At 55.8% G+C, this 23,629-nt stretch overlaps 1 protein-coding gene across 9 annotated transcripts in view; it reads right to left on the bottom strand.

The window, feature by feature from the left end:
• Positions 1 to 23,629, bottom strand: part of SYT7 (synaptotagmin 7) — a 63,341-nt gene that overhangs the window by 31,646 nt on the left and 8,066 nt on the right. For 8 of the 9 annotated variants that reach the window (XM_024987692.2, XM_024987688.2, XM_024987690.2 and 5 more), the window contains exons 2-3: positions 6,044 to 6,147; positions 1,260 to 1,339 (exon numbers count right to left, since the gene is read on the bottom strand). In XM_024987692.2, coding sequence (XP_024843460.1) covers positions 1,260 to 1,339; positions 6,044 to 6,147 — 184 coding nt within the window. Of the gene's footprint in view, positions 1 to 1,259; positions 1,340 to 6,043; positions 6,148 to 23,629 lie in introns of those variants that run through there. The other variant, XM_024987686.2, reaches the window with a different exon arrangement.

Consider the following 23,629-nt stretch of genomic DNA (forward strand, 5'->3'; position numbering starts at 1 on the left):
CCTGGGGCCTGGGCTCTTGCAACAGCCCCTGAGACCTGCCAGCTCTCAGCTTTGAAGACTGCAGAATGTGCAACCAAACCCAGCTTCAAAGGCTCCCGGCAGCCTCCTCCCGAGCCTCCTCCCCACCCCCAACCTCGGCCTGGCCCACCCCTCCACTTACCCGCTCCCCCACAGACACACACCCACAGCTTCTGTGAAGGCCCCAAACAGGGTCAGAGCAAGAGATGAAAAAAGAGGGGGGGGCCCGAGGAAGGGCAGGGAAGGAGCCCTCAGGAGCAGGGCAGAGGGGGAGCGAAGGAGGGTAGGAGGAAGAGAGGAAGACGGACCAGGGGAAGGGCAGGAGGGGAGGCGTGGGCAGGAGCAGTGGGGCCTGGAGTCGGGCGTGGGGGGCTGGGGAAGGCCCCGCTTCCAGGCAGAGCCCTTGGCTGGCAGGCTCGGCCCTGGTAGGCTAAGATGGAAGGGTGCCCAGCCGCCTCTTAGCAAAGGCCGGGGCTAGGCAGAGAGGAAGGGGACGATCCATTGGGCCACAGGGCAGAAAGCCCTCTAGGAAGAGGCCTCTCCCCTCACCCAGTTCCTAGAGTCCCCAGTGGCGGGGTTGGGAGCTTATCCCAGTGTCTCCCAGTGACTCTCAGGAGTGGTCTGCAGGGCAAGGCAGACCTGCCCACTTGAAGAGGGATCACAGAGCCAAATGGGGAAACCGGTGGAGTCAGGGCAGCAAGACTTGCAGTGGGGACCAGGTGTGACCAGGGAGACCTCCCCCAACGCTCTGCTTCCAAGAGCCACCCAGCACTGGGTTCTGTCGGGGTGCCCAGGGTTCTTGTCTGTTCTCCTTCCAGGTGACCCTCAGAACATGGGTGGGGTCTGAGCCCCCTCCACCGCACCCCCAGAAAGGGGCTCCCCAGCTGGGGGAGGAGCTTGGAGGTGCAGGGGAGCCAGGCAGGGCTGGGGGACCACGTGTGTGATGTGCAGGTTGATGGAGCACCCAGGACCCGGGTTGAGGGAGGAGGCAGACCATGGGGGGAATGAAGGCAGCCAGAGATAGGGCTGGGGGCCCTGGAGCCTTGAGAGGGTTCTGGGAGGCACGGGCAGAGTAGGTGGGGCCCTGGAGTCACTCTGAGGTGCTGGGAGGGCGTATATGGGCGTGCGGGCGGAGAGAGCACAGCACCCAGGTGTAAAGGAGAAACTATGACCACACCCGGGGGCTCCTCCCACCTGGACTGCCTGCGTGCCCCTCCCCAGACTCGAAGCCTGGCACCTACTTGATGGCCTTCTTCTCACTGCGCCCACGCCCTGAGTCTGGCGTGCCCACCGTCTCCAAGGAGTTCTTGTAGCGTTTGCCCTGTGGAGACAGCACCGGGGTCAGTCCTGGGAGACAGGGCCTGGACTCTCCCTGCCTCCCCAGAGCAAGGTCCCAGTGGGGAGGGGAGTGGATGGGAGCCCAGCCTCAGCAGCAAGGGCCAGGGCCAATGCCTGAGGGTGCCACCAGCCAGGAGTGCCGGCCCCCACCCATCCCTGCTCCCCGGTTGGCAGTTCCTAGGCTCCATGCCCCGCCCTGTTGACCTGCACCACATCCCTGACCCCTGGGGACAAGGCCCCTCCCGCCTGCCTGTCTCCTGGGGCTCTGGCTCGGCTCCCAGAAACATATCTCCCTCTGCCATGGACAGACGGCTCTCAGGCGCCTGGCCACGTCACACGGGCCACGTCACTGCCCCCAGATGGTGGGGGTGGCATCCTGCAGGGCAAGGTTGGCAGTGGCCAGTGACGTGAGCAGCGGGGGCGGGGAGAAGGCCTGTGCCTAGTCCTGCCGGGGCCATGTCCCTTACTATCTGGGGGCTCCTTGAGGCACTTCTGCTCTGGGCCTGTGAGGCAGGGCAGGGCTTGAGGACCCACCACTATAGGAAGGAAGCAGGGCTGCCCACGAACTCTGGGGCTGGGGGCAGCCAGGCTCAGCCCCCTAGATGTCCTCAACTAGCATGCGTGGAGGGACAGGCCGGGCAGAATGATGGGCATGGGGTGGGCACGCCAGGTCCCCTGGCTGGAGCAAGGGCCACGGCTACAGCGGTGACTGGGCCTGCTGCTGAGAAGGTGAGCACCATTCACCTTCTCGGTTTGGGTTTCTAAATTTAGCTCCTGCAGAGCCTGGCACCATTAACATTCCTGGCGGCCACCGAGCGTCCTCACGCGCACCCAGGGGCCACGGGCCTGGGCGAGGAAGGGGGAGTGCAGGGGCTGGGGCTGTCACCCACTGGGCACTGGCCTGCCCCTGCCCAGCAGAGTAGGGACGGGGACACACACACACATACACATGCACACACGCACGTGTGCACACACACACACACACAAACAGGCATACATTTCCCCAACATCCCGTCATGTGCGCCAAGACCGTAGCCACAACAGTCAATTATTCCATTCTCCCTAAAGCAAAATAAAAGCCGCACAGCCGTGTTCCCCGACGCTCCTGCCAGCTGCAGCCCCTTCCTGGGACTGGAGCTGCCTGTTTAGGGACAACAACAGTGGAGCTTGCAGGAGGGGGTGGGGGGAAGGCCCTCATGCCACCCCCCAGCATCCCTGTGCCTTGGGGGCACCAGAGTCCTGTCCCAGCAGTGCCCCACACTCCCCCTGTCACCCCGCTCACGTCCCTTGCCCTCTCTAGCCTCCCTTCCTCCTTTCTGAAATGGTGTGGCATCCCTGGATGAGCCCTCGTCCCTCACCCTTCAAGGTTCTTATCACGGCTTTAATATTTCTCTTTCCCTACTTCAGCTCCCACCCCTGGGAATGTAGCCCCCAATGGCAGGGACTGTATGGGCTCTGGTATTTGGTGTGGTGCCCCACCCACTCTGGCATCCCTGCCTCAGGCTGATGTTCTGAGCCAGAACCCAAAGAGTGGGAAAAAAAAAAAAAAACCCACCAGAGGTGCTGGATGCCTTGGGTCCACAAAAGCTGCCTCTCTCAGCTTAGCTCTGGTCCTTCCCATCATCGCCCAGAAGTTCAAGCCCCAAACAATTCCTAGTTCCACCTGGGAAGGTGGGGAGCCTGGAGCACCTCTGTGGTGGCCCAGGGCCCTTCATGGGCAGGACCCTCAGTCTGGAGCCCTGGCCCCGTGGTTTTCCAGCTGTTCAGGCAGCCTGGGGCAGGGAGCATCTGCTGGCAGTCCCTACCTTACCCCTCATCCCTTCTCCTTTTTCTTCTTGGTCTTCAGGGAACTTGCTCTGGCCAGCACCCTCTTCCAAGACTGGTCCATGGCCCCTGCCCCAAGCCCAGGCACTTGGCTCACCCAGGGTGTTCTGGAAGCTTCTGCCTGCCCCTCTTCTTGCCACAGCTCAGGGAAGCTTCCCCTTCAGCTGCAACGATCCTTTTGCAGAGGAGCTGGGGCATATGGGGGATAGGAACCAAGGCAGGACTTGCTTTAGGGGTCAGGGGGAAGTAAATGGGGCAAAGAGAGGAACCCCAGCTGGGGTCCTGGAGACACTGCTGCTGACAAGTGCTCAGTTGTGGCCCATTCTTGCGATCCCATGGACTCCTGCTCGCCAGGCTCCTCTATCCATGGGATTTCCCAGGCAAGAATACTAGAGTGGGTTGCCATTTCCTTCTCCAGGGCATCTTCCCGACCCAGGGATCAAACCTGGGTCTCTTGGTGTCTGCTGCATTGGCAGGTGGATTCTTTACCACTAACGCCATTTAAGAAGCCTCCCCACTGGAGAATTAGGTGGCTCTAAAGGAGCCTGATCCCCCCAGCCTGCTTAGCAGGGAGGGGGTTGGCCAGGCTGATCCGGAAAAAGCCAGCTGGAGATTAAGGAAGTTATTAATGTTTGGAAATGGGATCTGGGCTGTCAAGTATCACGTCACTGCTGCTGAGGGGACAGGCAGGCAAGGAGAGCCCAGCAACTGTTGGGGGTGCATTTGAAAGCCCCTTCCGGAGACAATCTGGACAAAAAGCTCCCTGGCTTCTGAGACCCAGGTGGAGGGGCAGCGGGGAAGGGGTGGCAGGACTGGGGGGTCCTGGCCAAAGTAATGTTCTAGCAGCAGCTCAGAGGATTAAGTCAAAGAGGGACACGTGCCGGTCTGGTCTGGACCCCGGAGGAAGCTCCTGGCTGGAGGCTGGGAGGAGGGGCTGGGCCAGGAAAGGTTCTGCAGCTCTCAGCTTCCCAAGGCACTTCCTGCAGTGACAGCCCCCCACCTGCTACAAAAGCTGTCATCTCTGAACTCCTGTCCCCAGGTGAGTGGTGAGGCCCTCAACAAACACAGAGATACGCATGCACACACAGACACATGCACGCATGCACACACACATACACACACACTGCAGCACTTACATGGGGATGTGATGAGATGATCCACATCCCACCGTGCAGGGCAGAACACACACACACACGCACACAACACTAATGTCCTCAAAACTGACACCCCCAGTACAAAACAGCCCCCACTCAAGGTCAGCAGCAGTGCCTGTTCATACGACAGTCCCCTGCCTTCACATACAGACAGACGGGCAGCCTAAGGGCCCTGCAACAAGACGCACAGGGCTGCAGTGCAGGCTCAGCCCCTCCCAGGCCTCCGAGGACACTGGCACACACAGGCACGTGGCCAAGCCCCCTCCTCCACCTCCCCTGAAATTCTGAGACAGACACAGAGACAGGAAATCCAGGAACAATGCAGGGCAGCCAGCCTGGCACCTGCACACAAGGAGTGGGCCCAAGTCACACACACATACTCGCACGCTCTCGTGCGTGGGGCCGGGTTGGCCTTTTCCCTGGATCCTCCCCAGGGAACAGGCTGCCTGAAACTGCACATCCTGGGATGAAGAAGAACACCCCCAACCCCCAGGCTTGCCTTTCAGTGGAAATTCACACCGGGCGCTCTGTGTTTGCTGGGGCTTGGTCCCATATGTCTGTGTGCACACCCAGAGCCACACACCTAGGCACACACTGGTGGACAGACAGGGGTCTCACGGGCATTCGCATGCTCGTGACTACGCGCACACATGCCGCACTTCCCGCAGAAAGGACTGCAGGCACACAGTCCTGAAGGGAGCATGGTGGCCTCTTGGGTCTGGCCCCAGGGGTATCTGCCCCTTCTCCTCATTAGGACTGAGGCATGGAGCTCCCACCTACACGGTACCCATGGCCACAGCCCTCCCCTCCCCTCGCCCCTCTGTGATTGGGCAGGGAGAAAAATGTGGCACCCTGACCTCACTCCCACCATCCTCGATCTGGGGCATGGAAGGTGTCTGCTAGTGACACTTCTTCACCGAAGCCTCAGAAACGCCCCACACCTGGGACACCTCTGGGCCCACCTCCGGGGGTGCCCCCTGCAATCCTCAAAGACCCCGCAGCACTTCCAAACTGGGGCAGCAGAAGGGGGAATGGGGCGGCGGCCTCAAGGGCAGCCACCCTTGGGGAGCTGCGGGGGTGCAGGAGGGTGATTCAAGCCGACTCCCCATCCCGGCGCCCTCCGGTGATGAATGTCCCTCCTGACGGTCTCGTTACTTATTGATGGCCTAATTCTGCTCGTTAATTTCCCAGCCCTCGTTAAAAATGAAAAGAAGCCGTTTGTGCCTGTACAAACCCCCGAGAACCAGGATGGATGGGAGGGTGCAGGGGGAGGGGGCGGGGCGGGCGGAGCCTCCTCATTGGACAGGAGGCCTGGCTCGGCCACGCCCAGCCCTGGGTGGTGGCGGGAACGCGCGGGCGGAGGGGAGTGGGCGCGCGGCGCTGGGTGGGAGGGGGGTCTCCATTCTCAGTCTGCGCGTGTGTGCCTGCAGTCCTTTCTGCGGGAAGTGGGGCGTGTGTGCGCGTAGTCACGAGCCTGCGAATGCCCCCACCAGTGTGTGCCTAGGTGTGTGGCTCTGGGTGTGCACACAGACGTATGGGACCAAGCCCCAGCAAACACAGAGCGCCCGGTGTGAATTTCCACGTGTGCCTGGCTCTGTGGGCAGGTGGGTCGTGGGCGCGCGCCCTTGAGAGCGTTCACGAGCCTGTCGTCGAGGAGGGCGGGGTGCAGGGCCAGGCCGCGTCCCCCCGGGAGCCCTTAAGAGCCTCACCAGTTTGCGCTGACACCAGTGGCAGAGGCCGCAGAGGACGACAGTGACGCTAAGGCTGACGGTGATGATGGCAGAGACCAGCAGGACATCGCGGGTGGGCGCCCCTGGAGAGGACATGCACAGGTCAGACCCTCACTGGTCAAGGCCAGCCATTCTCCCGCAGCCCAGAGCCCCCGCCAGAACAACCGCCCAACCCACACTGGGAGCTGTGCGCCCCACGTTCTACACTCAGCTCTGCCTTTTGGGCTCACCTTGGGCGATCTCTTCCTCCCTCTGCACCTCCCTTTCCTTATCTGTAAAATGGGAGCCTCTGGTAGGTCTCTCCCAGTCCCTCACTGCATGGACTGCATGGTCCCCCAAACTTCACGTCCCCTAAGGGAGAGGTCAAGTGTGCCCCTGGCCTACCCAGACCTCACTGGGCTTTCTGTGCTGTGCTGTGCTTAGTTGCTCTGTCGTGTCCGACTCCTTGTGACTCCATAGACTGTAGCCTGCCAGCTTCTCTGTCCATAGGATTCTCCAGGCAAGAATACTGGAGTGGATTGCCATGCCCTCCTCCCGGGGATCTTCCCAACCCAGGGATGGAACCCAGGTCTCTTGCATTGCAGGTGGATTCTTTACTGTCTGAGCCACCAGGGAAGCCCCCAATGGGCTTTCAAGTACCTCTTAAAGAGCTTCTGCCAAGAATGCTTCCACCCCCACAATCCATACACATACTCTGAGCCACAACTCCAGCCTCATTTGCCAAAAGGGTTAGTTCCCACAGCCCCTCTGAGGCCATGTGCCCTATGGGCCCTCACAGACCCTCCCCAAGTGCTGGCCACATGTGTAATCAAAGAGGGAATCTGGAACCCCCTGAGCAGTCCTCATCCCCTTTAGCTCAGCTTTTCTTGGGCTGGAAGTCCACCCAACTGACCTCTGCATGCCCTGTCCTCCCCTGCCCTAGTCCCTGAGCTCGCCTCTCGTCCTTCCCCGCACCCCCCTCCCCTCCAGCTCAGCCTCACCTTGGTTGCTCACAGTGCCCCTCCGTGCTCCTGGCAGGGGTGGATGGGGAAGGGTGTGCCCCGCAGCTTCCGTCCTAACAGCCCAGGGGCCCTAAGCTTCCAGGGTGGGAACCTTGATGGACTTGCCCTGGGAGCCAAAGCCCAGGTTTCTGTGCAAATCCCACTGCTTGCTAGATATGCGGCTTTAGTCACCTAACCGCTGGGCTTTCTCCCCCTGTAAATGTGGATTAACCCTCCTCCCTCCCTCCTCACAGGTGGTTGTGAACACGAGCTCAAACCTAAATGTAAGGAAGGAGAAACTTGACCAGAGATTATTGTGTGGGGGAGTGAGTCGACAGAGACCGGCACAGATCACACGTGCTCTGTAAATATGTGCGTGCCCGGATGGATCTTCAAGTCAAGGAGACGCTGTTTATTTACAGAGGAGCCTGCGTGGGCTTTTTGGTTTCAGCGATGGTGGTAATTAAGAGTCGACGATATCTGTCTGCTCCCGGTTCCTGCGGTTTTAGCTTCTGGGCGCCCAGTCCCTGTTGCTTTGCTGTGGGGCCTCATGGAGGAGTGCCCAGCAGCCAGCCCCAGCGCTCAGGGCCCTCGGGCTGCCTCCCACCACGACTCCAGCGCTCTGGGCAGCCAGTCCCGTTGTCTGGTCTCCTCAGAATCCTGCTTGGGCTCTACCCCTCCCACCTCAAAGTCTGGAGTCTGCAAGCTGTGGGGAAAGGCCAGTCTTGTGGGGCCCTTCCGTGTCCACCTGGCAGGCCATCTACGCTTCCTCCTGTCCTGAGTCCCAGCCTCAGCCCCTAGAAAGCCACTGCACCCAGCTCACTGTCAACCTCAGAGTCCATAGCACCCAGGGGCTCTGGCCTGGACAGCCTGCAGACACCTGGGAAGTGGTCCTGCCCTTCCTTCCCTCCAGCAGAGGAGCACAGCTCTGCTGAGGCTGGAGCGGCCACTTGTGTCATGGTTCTCAGGCCAGATGGGAGGCTTCCATCTTGAACCTTCAGGCTCCAGGGGGTGCGGAGGGACAATAATACCATAGGCCCCCAGACTCAGGCCTGTGGTCAAGAGATGTGCAGACACAGCTTCTGGGAATGGGGCCAGCGCTCTTTCCAGCTCTCTCCATGGGAATTGCCCCTGCCCCCACGGAGAGAGCCTGGGGGTGGGGTGCTGTGTGGGCTGGGAGAGCAGACATTCCTTTGCTGAACTCACTTTTAAATAAATTCCCTTCTTGGGCTGAGCTTTCTTCAACCACTGTCTATTAAGAGCTGACCCTGAGGCCCAGGGGACAGGTCAGAATTCAGCTAATTGTTGTTAGGACGGCTCGTGTCCTAGAACCAGGGAATGGCAGATAGACACCCAGGCTGAAGCTCAAGACTCCAGGAGACCCAAGAACAGACTCAGGTGTGAGTACAGTCTTTGCCTCTTAATAACTGTGTGGCCTTGAACAAGTGTCTTAACCGCTCAGTGTCTGCATTTTCTCCACAAAGTGAAGATAGGGGATATCCCTCATGGTCCAGTGGTTAAGACTCTGAGCTTCCACCACAGGGGCACAGATTTGATTCCTGGTTGGGGAACTAAGATCCTGCATGCCAAGCAACATGGTCAAAAGAATAAAATAAAATAATTAATCCCCCCCACCACATTAAAAAAATAATAAAGTGAAGATAATAATGACACCCACTCATGGAGTTGTTGTGGAAAATCCCATGGACAGAGGAGACTGGTGAGCTGCCGTCTATGGGGTCGTACAGAGTTGGACACGACTGAAGCGACTTAGCAGTAGCAGTAGCAGCAGATACAGATTGGGGCTCCCCTGGTGGCTCAACAGTAAATAATCCACCTGTGATGCAGGAGCTGCAGGTTGATCCCTGGGTCAGGAACATCCCCTGGAGAAGGGCATGGCAACCCACTCCAGTATTCTTGCCTGGAGAATCCGATGGACAGAGGTGGGGTATAGTCCATGGAGTTGCAAAGAGTTGAACACGGCTGAAGCGACTGAGCAGATATGGATTATTATTAGGGTTGGCAGTGTCAGTTCTCTCTCAGGTGTCCAGAGAGCTCCAGGAGTACAGACAGAGAAATGATTGCTGGACCAGGGAGCTATCTGGCAAGGCTTCCCCGAGGAGGCGGTATTTGGTGTGATCTGGGAGAGGGACAGGATGTGAAGGTAGCACAGTCTGGGCAGAGGGGACAGCAAGAGCGAAGGCATGAGAGGGAAGAACGGTCAGGCGTGTTGTTGGAAGATCTGGACTAGGGGATGGGGAGGGAAGTGGTGGAGGCTGGGTTGGGAATGAGAATAGGGCCTGATGGAGACGGGCTTTGTCTTTCTCGCTGAGGGGCTCCTTGTGTTTGTGGGCTGTGGGAGCCATGGAAGGTTTTTGAGCAGGGAGGGTAGGATCAGAGAGGGAGTCAGCAAGCTCGTGAGCTGGGAGCTGTGGTTGGCAATTACACCCCAGGTGATTCCTCTGCTCTGGTGCCCTTTCCGCACTCACCCTGCCCCACATCTCTTGGCCATGGGGCAATTCTCCACGGGGTCACCTCCCTGGAGCTCCCTTTTCTCGTTGTCAAACAAGGTCCTTATCAAAACTGCTCCTTGACCTGTGTTGTAAGTTGAAGAGCCCCTGAGGACAGAGCCTGTCAATCCCAGAAGCCAGTGGCCCCTCTGAACGGACCCCAGAGATCCAGAAAATACCTGTCTTAAGCAATCAGCGTTCTGCAGGCATGCAGAGTGAGCACCAAACTTGGAGTCTGGGAGAAGGAGGCTGAGGCCCTATTCTGGCCACTAACCAGATGTGTGGCACTGGTTGCAAGGCACTCAGCCTTAGATGCCAGTGCCCTCCTGGGTGGAAGAGTTGACCTGTCCTTGCTCTGACGAGGAACAGATGTTCAAGGTGTTCTACATGCAGTGACAACTTTGTCTGCACGACAGCTGAGGGGAGCATTAAGATTGTCCCCATCTTACAGACGTGGAAACTGAGGCACAAAGGGGGTCAAGTACCTTGTCCAAGGTCATTCACCTAGTAGGTAATGGAGCAAAGGCTCAAACCCAGACCGTCTGACTTCGAGCCTACACTCTTTGCCCAGACATCACACCCACTACAGAGGAGGGTGATCAGTGGTTTTCCAAGTGTGTTCTTTGGAACACCTAGGGTTCCCAGGAATTTCTCAAGGGCCACAGACAAAGATGGATGCTGAGTAGATAGGGCTGTGTCCCCTCAAGCCGTTTGCAACCAAAAGAACCTGATTTCCCTGTTTCATGTCCATGGAACGTCCCATGTGAAGAAAGGGAAATATTACTAAGGAAAGTTGAATCCTCCCAGATCAGTGACCCTAGGACCCCCTGCAGCATGTGCGGATGCTATCATCTTCCACACAGCTGACCTCTCTCCCAAAGATTCCCTGCCCACCCCACCCTCCACCAAGCAACCCTTAAACAGTCCTTGAATCTAGGGTAAAACAAAATGCTTGCCAATGAGAAACTGCATTGATACCATAATCAAGTGGCACAACGCCCTCGGCCAACATGCGATATTGCCAACAAGGGGGGCAGGCATATTTTTGCCTGCCAGCCAGAGTGAAACCATTCCCAGAGCGTGGGGTCACTGTGTCTCTGGCTGCAAGAGACCTCGGAAGTCAGGTCCCGTCAATGAACAAACCCCCTGGGCAGCCCTGCCAGGGATAGGAAGCTGCTTCTGCGGGAGGCAGACCCTCCATGAACAGGCACTGGTAGCTAGGGCTGCTGTGCCTGTCTCCCTCGATCTTCCCCCCGCAGTCCTAAGCCTGCCTTGCGGAGCTGCTGGGAACAAGCCGGCTCCCTCTGCCACATGACAGGCCTCCAAATCCCCGCCGACAGCTCTCATGTCCCCTTCCGGTCTTCTCCAGGCAAAGCTGCCCTGGCCCTTCCTCCGATGACATACATGGTTTCAAGTCCCCTTAGCGTCAGCATATTAACATTGGGGGAAACAAAATAATGCAGCCCTAGTCAGCCTTTGATAGGGCTGAGTTCCACGACCTACCCTTGGGCAGAGGAGACATCTGGGTCCCAGGGGTGAGACACAGACAAGGGCAGACAGATGTCTTCAGGAGACCTGGGAGGCAGGGTGAGCCAGGAAGGAGAGCCAGGCCCTCGGGGTCCAGCCCCAGGGGTGTCAGGATGCGAGACATGAACTCAGGCACATCCCTGCTCCTCTGCCCGGGACTGTGGCCACCATGTCAACGTGTCAGAGCCCAGGATTGATGACCATCTGGTGGAGTGCTGTGGGCTTCACCAGGTGCTGTGGGCAGAGACCATGGTCCTGACCATGTCATCCCACCGGGAGCTCTCAGGGTAAATAAGACCTGTGTGCTCGAGGAAGTGGTCCCCTCTGAAGGTGGATAAGATGTCCAGACACAGTCTTCCCTTCTAGAACATCAGCTCCACAAGAAGGGGGCTGGACCTCGTGTTCACCATTGTCTTCCCAGCACCAAGGACAGCTGGGCATATAGTAGGTGCTTGATAAATGTTTGTTGAAAGAATGCATGAGGAGGAATTCCAAGCCTCTAGGGATAAATATAATAATAGAGGCTACCATTTATTAAGTGCCTACTGTGTACCAGATTATAAAGGAAGGGGATGTTTCTGTTTTGCTTTTTCCTATAACCTCTGTGACAGGCCAATGCATGCAAGGTACTCAGTAAATATTTGTTGAATGCCCAGTGTTTGCATATGTTACCTCCCTTGTCACCCAAGCAACATGGGAGAGAAGAGATGGGAGGGTTTGAGAGTCTCTCTCTTTTACACACACACACACACACCCCCCCAGGATCAGTTCTGGTCTTCTCCCATACCCATCTTTGCCTGAAAAGTCCTGATTTTTCTAGACCCAGATGAGAAGCACCTCCTCCAGGAAGCCTTCCATAATCTGCCCAGTGGGAATTTCTCCTGCCTCTGAGCTCCCATCATTCTGTGCGTGTACCCGTCTTTTAGCATGCAGTGATTAAGGGCCAGGGCTCTGGGACCAGATTTTTAGGCTCAAATTCTGATTCTCTGTGTGCCTTGGTTTCCCCGTCTACAAACAGGGGATAGAATAGTACAGGCCTCATAGGACTATTGTGAGGTTTAAAGGAATTAACACATACAATGCATTTAGCACAGTGCCTGACACAGAATAAGTAGGCAATAAATGCTAGCTATTATCATAATATCACCACATCGAGCCCTGCATTAGAGACATCTGGGACACGAAGTTGGCCCTCAGTGAGTGGTGAATGAAATACTAAAAACACATTTAGTTTTCCCCACAGGATAGCAGAGGTCAGGGGTCATGTCTCACTCAATCCTGTGTACTCCTGACCTCCTCCCCAGGACCTGGCCCAGGGCTTAACAAGAGCAAACCTCAGTGAACACCTATGACAAGGAATGGGGAGAGCTGAGCCATGGGGGTGGGGGTGGGGGCGGTGGTGTGGCGGGGGTCGGGGCAACAGCTGGAAGCCAGGCAAGGCTTCAGATATGAACTGCAGAGCTGACCCCATCCCTTGCCAGGACTTTGCCCCAGCTCCCAACTCCTCCTCATGTCCTCAGCAAGCCATGATTTATAGATGAAGAGAATCAAACAGGCTGCGGCTGCTGGGATGCCCTGGGGAGCTGCTGGAGATGCAGTGGACTTCTGAAGGCAAGCTCACAGCTGCCCAGGGGGAACACGAGGGGAGCCAGAGGGGGAGCAGGCACACATACACAGGCCAGAGACACCCATGGCTCACGTGCACACACACAAGTCATGGAGACTCACCCTTGGCGCAGACATCTATGCCCCCCTCCCCCATGCACAGACGCACACACACACGTATACACACACACATATACACAAGCCATCGGGACTTACCCCATGGATGGACACCCATGCTCTCACACACAAAAGTGAATACACAGCCACGGTCACAGTCATGAACAGATACCTAGCCCACTCTGCTGTCCCTGAAGTCTAAGTGTTCATGCACCTTCTCTGGCCTGGAGTCCTCTCCCCATGGACCCCGTTTGTCTTTTGGGGCAGAGCAGTGGGACAGGAAGTAAACTTGGAGGCAACTGACCTGGGCTCAGGTCCCACCTCTGCAGCTGGCCAGTGACCCAGGGCAAGTCTCCTTCTGGGCCTCAGTGTTTTACCTCCAAATGATGAGAAGAACCCCAACTTCTCTTGCTGGGGTGTCATCAGGATCAAAGAATAGCTAACAATCATTGAACACGTGCCTTTTGTGGCAGACACTGTGCCAGGAAGCTTATATGCACCATCTCGTGTGATCTCCTCAACCTTATATTATCTCAATTTTGCAGAGGAAGAAACAGGTATGGAGAATTAAGGCAGCTTGAACTTGGCCTTGATCCTGCTATGGCTGCCCTCCTCTGAGCTGAAGCATGTGAGAGCATTTTGTAACATGCCACACTGCACAGCCCAGCCACAACCCACATGTCTCCTCTTTCACACTTGAGGCTTCACATAGGCTGTTCCTTCTGCCTCGAAGGCCCTTCCTTCTATTCTCTACCATCTATTCTCTTCCTTTTATTCTCAAGATCTCTAGACAAAGATGGTCTTCATTTCCTCTCACATTCCTTTCTACCTCCCCTGTAACTATGGCAATCCATCCCTGTGGATTAATAATTAGCATTTTCCATGTCTTCCCCCCACGGGGAACACTTGGAGATTTGAGACCCCCAGATCACTCATCTCTGTAGCCCAAGGTCTGGTGCACAGGAAAGGCTGGATAAATAAGTGCTAAACAAATGCATGAAATTATTCAAGGCCCCACATGAGCTTACCTCCTCCAGGAAGCCCTCCCTGATGACAAGTGCTCACAGCAGTCTCTTCCTTCTCCAAACTTGAATTAACTGTCTTATGTCCAACCTCCTTTTCTTGGGAGTAGGCCTGTCCCTCAAGCAGGGCCTATGGGGTTCTCCTCATTGCTTGGGTTTCCCACAGCCCATGGCCCAGGACACAATATAGAGAAACTAGTGGACATGCTGGGAATCTGGGCACACAGACTCTTTCCCCAAGAATTCACTTGCTCTGACAGTCTGATGGTGACATTCACACTCCCCACATCCAGCCCTTCCAAAGTTGTCCCATTACCCTCACACCCTCCTAACCTAGACTGCTTCCCTCTTTGGGGCATCCTCAGATCGCAAGGCCTTGCTTTCCTCACCAAGTGCCTTTAATCATAGTAACTAGTGTATGCTCAACACTGAATCATGTTCAGGTCCTCAGCAGCCCTTTGAAGGTAAACCCTCTCATCCTCATTTCACAAAGGAGGAAACTGAGGCTCAGAATGGGTAAATACTTGCCTGAGAACACACAGCAGAGGAGAGACAAAGCCAGGAGTGGACCTGGAGTCTGGAAGGCCTCAACTCTGTGCCCCATGGGAGTTAAGCCTTAAAATAAGTTGCTTCAAGGAGAGACGGAAGGGAAGAAAGAAACGAGTGAACACAAAATATAAAGAGCAGCCAGGAGGACTTCCCTGGCAGCCCAGTGGTTAAGACTTCACATTCCAGTGCAGGGGTTCCAGTTTTATCCCTGGTCAGGAGCTCAGATCCCACGTGTCTTGTGGCAAAAAAACCAAAACATTTTTTAAAAGTAGCAACACTGTAGCAAATTCAATAAAGAATTTAAAACTGCTCCACATCAAAAGGGAAAGGGCTTCCACTTTCCACAAACTTCTCCAAGCACTTCTTGGAGAAAAGTGGGTAAGAGACCCCTCCTACCCACACATCTTTGCTCCTTCCTTCCTCAACTGGTCCAGCCCTTGGCCTCAGTAAAGCATCCTCATCAGATAGATGCTGCTGCTGCTAAGTCGCTTCAGTCGTGTCCGACTCTGTGCGACCCCATAGACGGCAGCCCACTAGGCTCCCCTGTCCCTGGGATTCTCCAGGCAAGAACACTGGAGTGGGTTGCCATTGCCTTCTCCTTCTCCATCAGATAGATGCTAAGATGTTCTAAAGTCTCAGAATAGGTTGGGGATTGGGTGTTTGGGGCCAGACAGGGTAGGAGCAGGAAGAAGGGGTGAGTGGGGTATCTGAGGACTCACCCAGGGCCCTGTCTCAGGTGCTGACTAGGGTGCAACCACTCTTCCAGAGATGAGGCAGTGATGTTGGGGGTGGTTGGGACTACATCTGCCATCACTTTCCCATCCCGATCCTGCCTCCTCCCACTTGATTCTGCACCGCAATGTATCATGCCCCAGCACCTCCCCCCACCATCCTTTGGTGGCTGCAGGATGACGTTCGAGGTGGAAAACAGTGAAAGCTGGAGTCACAGGTTTCCACAGGAAGCACCCCTCCACGTGCATGCAGAGCAGATGGAAATGGGGGAGGGTGGCAGGGCAAGGGCAGAGCCTACCAGCCCCAGGACTATTTGGGCATAGGAAGGGGAACAATTTTGGCACCTACCCCACCTCCCTTCCTCTTCTCGACCCAACATGCACAAGGAAGCCAGAAAAAGGCAGAGTGTAGGAGAAAGCAACAGAAAACCAGTGAGCTAAACTCTGAACCCCAAACAGCCAGGCAAAGCTCCAGGCTTCCTGTCATGCTGAATTTTCTGCCCTTTCCTCACTTGAAAACTCCCCCACTCCAGGCCACCCACCTTGGGAATGGGGGCAGCTCATTCCTTCCAACAAGAAAAAGAAAATGAGATGGACAGGTAGAAGGGAAAAAGAAAAAGGAGAGGAAAGAGAGCCTCTCATTTCCCAGGAGCGCTGGGCTGTTGCTCTACCCCCATACCCTCCAGACAGTCTCTCTGAGTGTCCTTCAGAAAGCAGCGGAGGCACCCACAAGCTCTCTGGCCTCACCTGGGGCAGGAACAAGGCTGGTGAAAGAGGAGGCCCAAAGGGAATTGTTTTGGAAAGTTACAAGTAGCTGAAAATAGGGGCTTAGCACGAGCAAGCCTCCTCAACCTTGACTGTAATAAAAACAGATAATGCGTGAGTGAGCCAGGGAGAGTGTGCTGGCAGGGGCCGCAGAGGCCGGCTGGATGCAGACAGTTTAGAATTCAGAAGAGATGCCAAGTGAGTAAACAGCGAATGAAGGATTATCTGGATGGGCCAGGAGCCGTTCCAGCAAGAAATTGGACGGGGACATGTCAGGATCCACAAGAACTCTGACTCCTCATCAGGGAGTGGGGCCTGGTGAACTACAAGGACCTCATCCATGCCTTCTCTACCTCTGTTCTGTCTTCCAGCAGAGAACATGGCCTTGGTAACACGGCTCAGGTTTGTTTAGTGCAGAACAGTTGACAGTGCTCCAGAGTTTACTGAGGATTTTAAATCCATTGTCATATTTAATGGAGGTGTCGAGGGTATCTTCTATCTGGTGACTCCCTCCCCTCACTAAAGCCACACCCCCAAACTCCTACAATTCTTGGCTTAGGGAAGTCTGGTGCATCTGGCTTAGTCCTCAGCCTCAAAAAAGGGTGTGTGTAGGGAGGGTTACAGGACATCTGTAGACCCCAGAGACCTACTGAGTCTGGAAGTCTTCAGGGTGAAAGCCATTCAGGACAGAGAGGACCAGGTGCCAGCTCTGAGCAGGGAGCTCAGACTGAAGGGTGTCCAGCCAGAAGCTAGCCTGGAACCTGTCACTCACCCTGACTCAAAACCTGATGAGTTGCCTGGGCAGCCATGAAAATGATCATGTCCATCAGGGCAGCAAGAGCCCAGGAAAAGGAGAAGCTCAGATAGAGGGTTTCTCCACCAGGTGTGTGCAGCGGGGGCAGGATCAGGGACGTGTGATGATTAAGTGCAGGCCTTGACCACTAGTTACTCTTATGAATAATGCATTGTTGTGCCTTGGCCTAAATCAGCATCTTATTGTTATTAATAATACACAGCTGCAAAGAAGCTGGGATTGGAATGGTGTGCTATATTTTATTTGAGGACCTCAGAGCACTTAAGAGTTCCTCATGCTGATGACTCAACTCTACCTCCGCAAGTCATACACTTCTTTACAAGACAGGGCACCTGTCCTGCCGTGACACCTTCCCACCTGAGGCTCGGAGCCATGAAAGCCATGGGGGCTAGGAATCTTCTCTCCTGGGATTCAAATTCCCGACTTGAGTTTTTGGTGGGGGAGGGGATACACTTAATCCTCGCCAGCTCAAAATTCCGGGGGATGCAACATAATGTGAAGCTGCTCCCAGAGATGTTCAAGAAGGAGGGATTAACTCGCTGGGATCAAGGTGTCGGAGGAGGTGGATGGAGAGAGACCACTGTGGATCTGAATCCAGTTCTGCCACCCACTGTCACTGTGGCTGTGTGATCTTAGGCAACTAACTCAACTCTCTGGCCCTGTCTCCGCGTTAGAATATAAGGATCTGAGATTCCTTCTTGGAGCTGTTGTTCTTCCATATTCTGGTGGTATTATTTGCACCACAAATTACTTGGATGGATCCACGGAGCCCGCTGCTCTGAACTCTGTCCGCGGTGCTTAAACAACGATCGGCACATCGCCTCTGTCCTTGGTGCTGAAACAGAAATCGGTCCCAGGGCCGCGCCCTTTTCCGGGACTGCAGCGTGGCGGTCCCATTTTCCTCTGCTAATTACTCCCTGATAAGTCCCAAGTTGAAGACCCAGCAGCGAGCAGCCAACCCCAAGAACCCCCTTTTCCTGGATGAGGCCTGAAGATGCCAAGAACCCCAGTCAGCAGCCCTGCTCCTGATAAAAAGAGCTTCCCAGATAATGAAAATGCGGCATCCCCTTCCCTCAGGGTAGCCCCCCACCACACTGCCTCCTGGCGGCTAGCGCGGGTACTGCGCTCAGAGCAGGCACACAGAAGGGTCCCCAGGGTGGCGCCGGGAGTGTGGGGAAGGAGCAGCAGACGGTTGGGCCCCCGCCGCCCCCTCACCCCTCCTGGGGCAATCTGGAGCTCTGAGCTTGCAGCGCTGTCCAACACACAAACGCTGCAGGCTGTCCAACTGTTTTCCGGCCGCCTTGGGGTGCTGTGCTGCTCCATTCACGGCAACTTCAACCCACACAGCTGGACCCTACCAGGTGAAACTTCCTGTTCTCTCCTCCAAGGTGGGTGGGGTAGACCTGTTTAAACAAACGCAACCTTTTCTCCTGCTGCCAGGCCAGTCCTAACAAAATGAACACTAAGGCCTGTAATATGCCTTCACCATGGCATAGTCTCTCTACCTCACATCCACCCAAATAAGAAACGTGCCCACAGCTCTTTCCTATGAAGAATGGGTCTTGGGGGAGAGGGCCACAGCTGCAGCCCAAGCCTGTTCCCCCCACCCCACAGGTAGGGGCTCTTGGAGAGGCAAGGCAGCTTGGTGTCTCTAGGGATTGCTTGTATTAGCCTCACTGGGTGCAGAAATTCTTCTCTTCCTAAAACAAACAGCAAAACAAATCAAACCACCTGAAGACAACACCCTGAATCAGCTTCTCTGGATCCAGGCAGGGAGTAAAGATAATAGCCTTTAATTACAGTGAGTGAAGTGAAAGTTGCTCAGTCGTGTCCAACTCTTTGAAACCCTATGGACTATACAGTTTGAGGAATTCTCCAGGCCATAATACTGGAGTGGGTAGCCTTTCCCTTCTCCAGGGGATCTTCCCAACCCAGGGATCAAACCCAGGTCTCCTGCATTGTAGGCAGATTCTTTACCAGCTGGGCCACCAGGGAAGCCACTTAATTACAGCAGATAGAGCTAATATACATTGAGCAGTTACTACAGGACAAGCGCTGTGCTGAGAGCTCTGTGAACATTATCTCATTTAGCCTGGCCAAACCCCGCTGCCCCAGGGAAGCATCATGGTCAACATCCTACAGATAAGGAAAGTGGGGTTCAGAGAGGTGAGGTGACCACTCAGTTGGGGTGCAGCTGATGAGTATTGAGACCAGCAAGGGAAACCACATCTTTCTGCCCTTAACCTTACAGCTCAACTGGATCTACCACCCCATCCTTCCATGTTCTTTGGGAAGCTTCACTGCCCCCTTAGGGGTTTCTAAAGCCACCCCACCCCTCCATCATCATCATGTCTCAGCTGAGAACCACATGGAGGAAAACTTCACCCTCCCACAGCACCTTACAGCCTGCGAATTGCTTTCAAAGCCACTGTTTGAATCAACTCTCATGATACTGAGGCCCTCTTCCGATTTTACAGGGGAGGAAAAAAAAAAATTAAGGCTCAAAGGAATAAGTTTTGTTCCATGTCACACAATGAGTAATGGAGCCAGAACTCAGGTGAAGATGGTGGGGCTCCTAGCCCAGTGCTCTCTCTCTCCCTACTTCTTCATGGCTGGGGTCCTGCAGGCAAACCAGCAAGGGGGTCTTAAGGACCTTCATCTCCTGGGGGTCTTCCTGAGGCCCTGACCTGAGCTGCTTCCTTTCTCCTGCTCTCTAGGGGCCATCAGTTGGCTCAGCTCTAACTTGGAGTCTCGGAGTCTCATTCGAAATGATTTTTTTTTTCCAGGCAATTACTTCCTGCTAATTAGGAGGCAAGACTGCCAGTCCCTGGGCCCTGGGCTGACCCCTTTTCTCAACTCATGGGGGTGGGGGATTGTTGAGATCCTAGGGAGCAGCACCAGCCACAGAAACTGCCTGGACCAGCCCCATCATCGGAAGGAGGCCAGGAAACTTTTGAGGGCGGGGGGACGGGTGGTGGAGTCAGGTACTCCAAGAAATGGGAAGAAGGGAGGCGGGGATGCTACAGCTCTGATGTGAGAGAGCGCCAGGGGACAAGAAGCTGGAAGAAGCCTAGACATGCCAGGCAGAGTGAGAGAGAGACCTAGGCTCGGGAGGAGCAGGGGGAGCCAGGAAGATCCAGAGAATCGGGGACACGTCATAGGAAGGGACAAGGAGGCATCTCAGGAAGCAGGGAGACAGAGGAGGAGGGAGAGATTTCCCCTCTGCCAAGGGAGAAAGACGGAACCCTGGAAAATGGTCAAGATGACAGAAGTGGAAAAGGTAGAGGCGGGGAGATACCGGGGGACTCCAGGAAGGGGGAAGGAGGCATTGCTGAAGGAAAGCCCTAGGGAGAAGGGGAGGAGAGCGGGGGAGGGCAGCTGGAGTGGCCGCTCCCAGGGCCCTGAGAAGAAGGGCTTTCTCTACGTCATTGTCCTTGAGCCTCCCCCAATGTCAGTGCCCAGCCAGCCGGGCCTGCCCGCCCTCCTACGCAGCCACAGGTGCGGGCGGGCAGGATGGCAGGGCACCAGCCGGCTGAAGCCCCAGATGCTTCACTCATCCAGGGCAGCCAGCCGACTCTCCTTTCTGCCAACCTGCCGCCCCCTCCAGCAGGCTAAGCCAGGACCCTCCTGGGTCACAAAGCCATGTGACCAAGGGGCTCTGGGGCTGTGTGGTCCAGCCCCTCCACTTTACGGAGAGGAGGATCAAGGCCCTGAGAGGAAACAGAGCTTGTCCAAGGTCACAGAACAAGTGAGCGAGGAGGCCAGATGAAAAGAGCTCAGGGGCTAAGTCTCAGTGGTGGGTCCTGTTCCCTCCTGGGTGAAGCCAATAACAGGAGACAAGACAGGTCTTGGTTGCCAGCAAGTCAGTCCCTGATCCGTCTAAGCCTTGTGGAGTGTGGGGTGGCAGGCAGAAGGCAGCGAGGGTTTCCAGGGGCTGGAAGGGAAGCAAAGGAAGTCACCATTTATGGAGCCCTGGGTGGGAGGGTTCTGCATGGGTTATAATTGCAGCTAACATTATTGAGCACTTACTAGGTACAGTGTTCCAGCCACTTAAGACATTACATGCAGATCTCATTTAATCCCCACGATAACCTTATAAAGTATGTATTACTGTTATTCTATTATAGGGAAGAAATGGAGACTCGGGAGGGTTGAGTAATTGGCCAAGTCTGCAGACTAACCAATGGCATGGTTCTAACTCTGGTGGCTGGCTACTGCTCTGAGGACCCCTGCACCCTGGCATTATCTGGAGATGCTCAGAGCCCTGAATTTGCAAGATCCTAGCCCAGCCCTGGTAGAATCTAGGCCCCAGATGCCAATGGGGTTACAGTTCTGTGTTGTGGAGGCTTCTGATGGCCCAAAGGAGATCCTAGACTTGAATAAGCCCTGTTTTACAGTGCTGGGGTCCGGGTTCTAGTTCTGGCTCTGCCACTAACATACTGTGCGACTTTGGGCAGGTCCTTTGCCCTCTCTGGCCTTGGTTCTCCCACCTATATCATCAAAGAGCTGTTACTTAGTCACTAAGTCATGTCTGACCCTTTGTGACCCCATGGACTGTAGCCACACCCACCCCAGCTCCTCTGTCCATGGGATTTCCCAGGCAGGAATACTGGAGTGGGTTGCCATTTCCTTCTCCATCAAAGGGTAGGACCAGATAATAGAGCTTGTATGTATGTATGTATGTATGTATGTGTGTATTTGTGTGTGTGTTAGTTGTTCAGTCATGTCCGACACTTTTCAACCCCATGGACTGTAGCCCGCCAGACTCCTCTGTCCATGGAATTCTCCAGGCAGAGCTGGTATACATGATACTAACTTTGTGACAGACACGGTTCTAGGCAGCATATGGATGTTAACTCAGCAGCCCCTTCCAGCCCACTCTAAAGTAAGAGCTATTATTGCCTGTTTTAGAGATGGGAAAATGAGGCAGTGAAAGGTTAAGTAACTTGCCCAAGGGCACAATTCTAATCAATACATGGCTGATCTGGGATTTGGGCCCCATTACTTTTGATCCAGAGCCCATGCTCTGCCTGCCACTCTGCAGTTTCCCTAATGACTCTCTCCGCCCCTGCTTGGTGCCCCAGAGAGATCTGCCTATGTTCCTCGGCCCTGGCACACACACCATCATGCTTCCACATGGGAGGCACACCCGCCATCACGTGTCTGCATAACACAACATGCGTCTGCTCATGCTGCCACACCCACTCCTGTGCTTCCGCCCAGTTTCTGTCTGGAATAGCCACACACGACCATCCGTGGCCGCAAGAACAGGCCAGCTCCAGCAGGCCCACATGAACGCGCACGCACGGCCCCCTTTCTGGGCACTGGCTGACTCAAGGGAGCCGTGTGCCAGGCTTCAGCATATGGCCACGTGGCAGTGACGTGGGCCGCCACACCCCTTCTCCTCTGCGTCCCCCTCCCCCCACCAGTGCCTGGGTGGCTTGCACGTCACATCGCACACCTGCCGGCACCCCCATCCACGCTGCCTTCCTCACGCCTCTCCCCTAACAGAAGCAGGCACCTTCTCCAGGAAGGAAGCAGGCACAGGCCCAGCCTGGCTCCCACAGCCCAAAGATGCCAGCCAACCCGGGGGGAGGAGAGGGAGAAAGAGCCATTGATCAGAGGCTCTGGGGGCCCAGGGGCTATGGTTCCCATCGGACACTAAGCCCTCCCTTAGGTCTGAGTGCAGAGCTGAGCCCCTCAGGACCCTAGAGATGCCAACTCCCCTTTGTCATCGCCAGATATGGGGCCAGACAGGGAACCAGGGGACAGAGGGTCTGTCCACCACTGCCGAGCAGGACTGTGATGCCGAGAGGGCTACTCTGGCCAAGTTACCGGTGCACACCCCCCACCCCATCCTTGGTCCCTGCTCTCTCCTCCCCCTGCCCAAGCATCTCAGAGTTCTGTGTATTTTTAGGCCTCAGCTGACAGGCTGTGAAATCGCTCCCTTCGCACCTCCCTAACCAGGCGGGGGCTGGAGAGGGAGGAACGGGGTTGTGAGGAGGGGCACACACACAGCCGATTCATCAGGCTCCTCCAGGGCTGGCAGGTGCCAAGTAGGGAGTAAGGGGTGCCTCCTTCTGAGTGAGAGGATCTTTCCACGTCGCCCAGAGAGAGGGAGAGAAGATATGGTGGGAAGGAGGCTCCGCCCCACTCCAGGGGCCTGGCAATAAAGCTTTAGGGGACGCCGGGCACTAAAGCAGGTGCTGGGATATACTCTGGGTCCAGCTCTGAGGCCAGTACCCATCCCTAGCCCTCCCTTCTGAGCAATGGACCAAGAGACAGGCTGGCTCAGGATAAGGGCAGTGTGGTGCAGTGGTTAAGACCAGGGCTTGGTGATGAGGCTGATGTGCAATTCCATGCCCTGCTCTACTGAGTGACCTGGAGAGACGCTCCACCTCGTTGGGCCTCAGTTTCCTCATCTGTGCAACAGCGGTAACGATATCTCCCTCGAGGGGCTGCTGTGAAGACTAGATGAAAGCCGTACATGTAGAACGAGGTGGTCTGTGGGTCCACCAGGCACTGCTGAGAGATCCCCCTTACGGCTTTCCCCCACTGGCAAATCCTCCTCCTTACCATGATCCTTGAGGCAGGAGCCCAGAGTTCATCCTCTTTGGTACCCACTGGACCCTCTCCCCCAGGGAAACAAACCCCCAGCTAAGGTGGGCAGAAATCATAGACCATCCCCACCCCCTGCTTCCTGCTATGGGGCACCCATGCCCATTGCACGTGCACACAGACTCAAATGCCAACACGCTCATCTGCTGCCAGTGCCTGGGTGTGAGGGCGTTCGCTCTGGGATGACCCCCTTAGGGAAGTGGGAGGACGTACCCAGGCCCTGCTGTGAATGGGCCATTGTGCCAGGGGCCGTGGGCATGGAGAGGGGGGCGGCCTGCCTAGTTGCTGTGGAGACAGGCTGGCTCCAGTGGGGCTCTGGAGCTCAGG

The sequence above is a fragment of the Bos taurus genome, chromosome 29, assembly GCF_002263795.3.
Source record: "Bos taurus isolate L1 Dominette 01449 registration number 42190680 breed Hereford chromosome 29, ARS-UCD2.0, whole genome shotgun sequence".
NCBI classification, from domain to species: Eukaryota; Metazoa; Chordata; class Mammalia; order Artiodactyla; family Bovidae; genus Bos; species Bos taurus.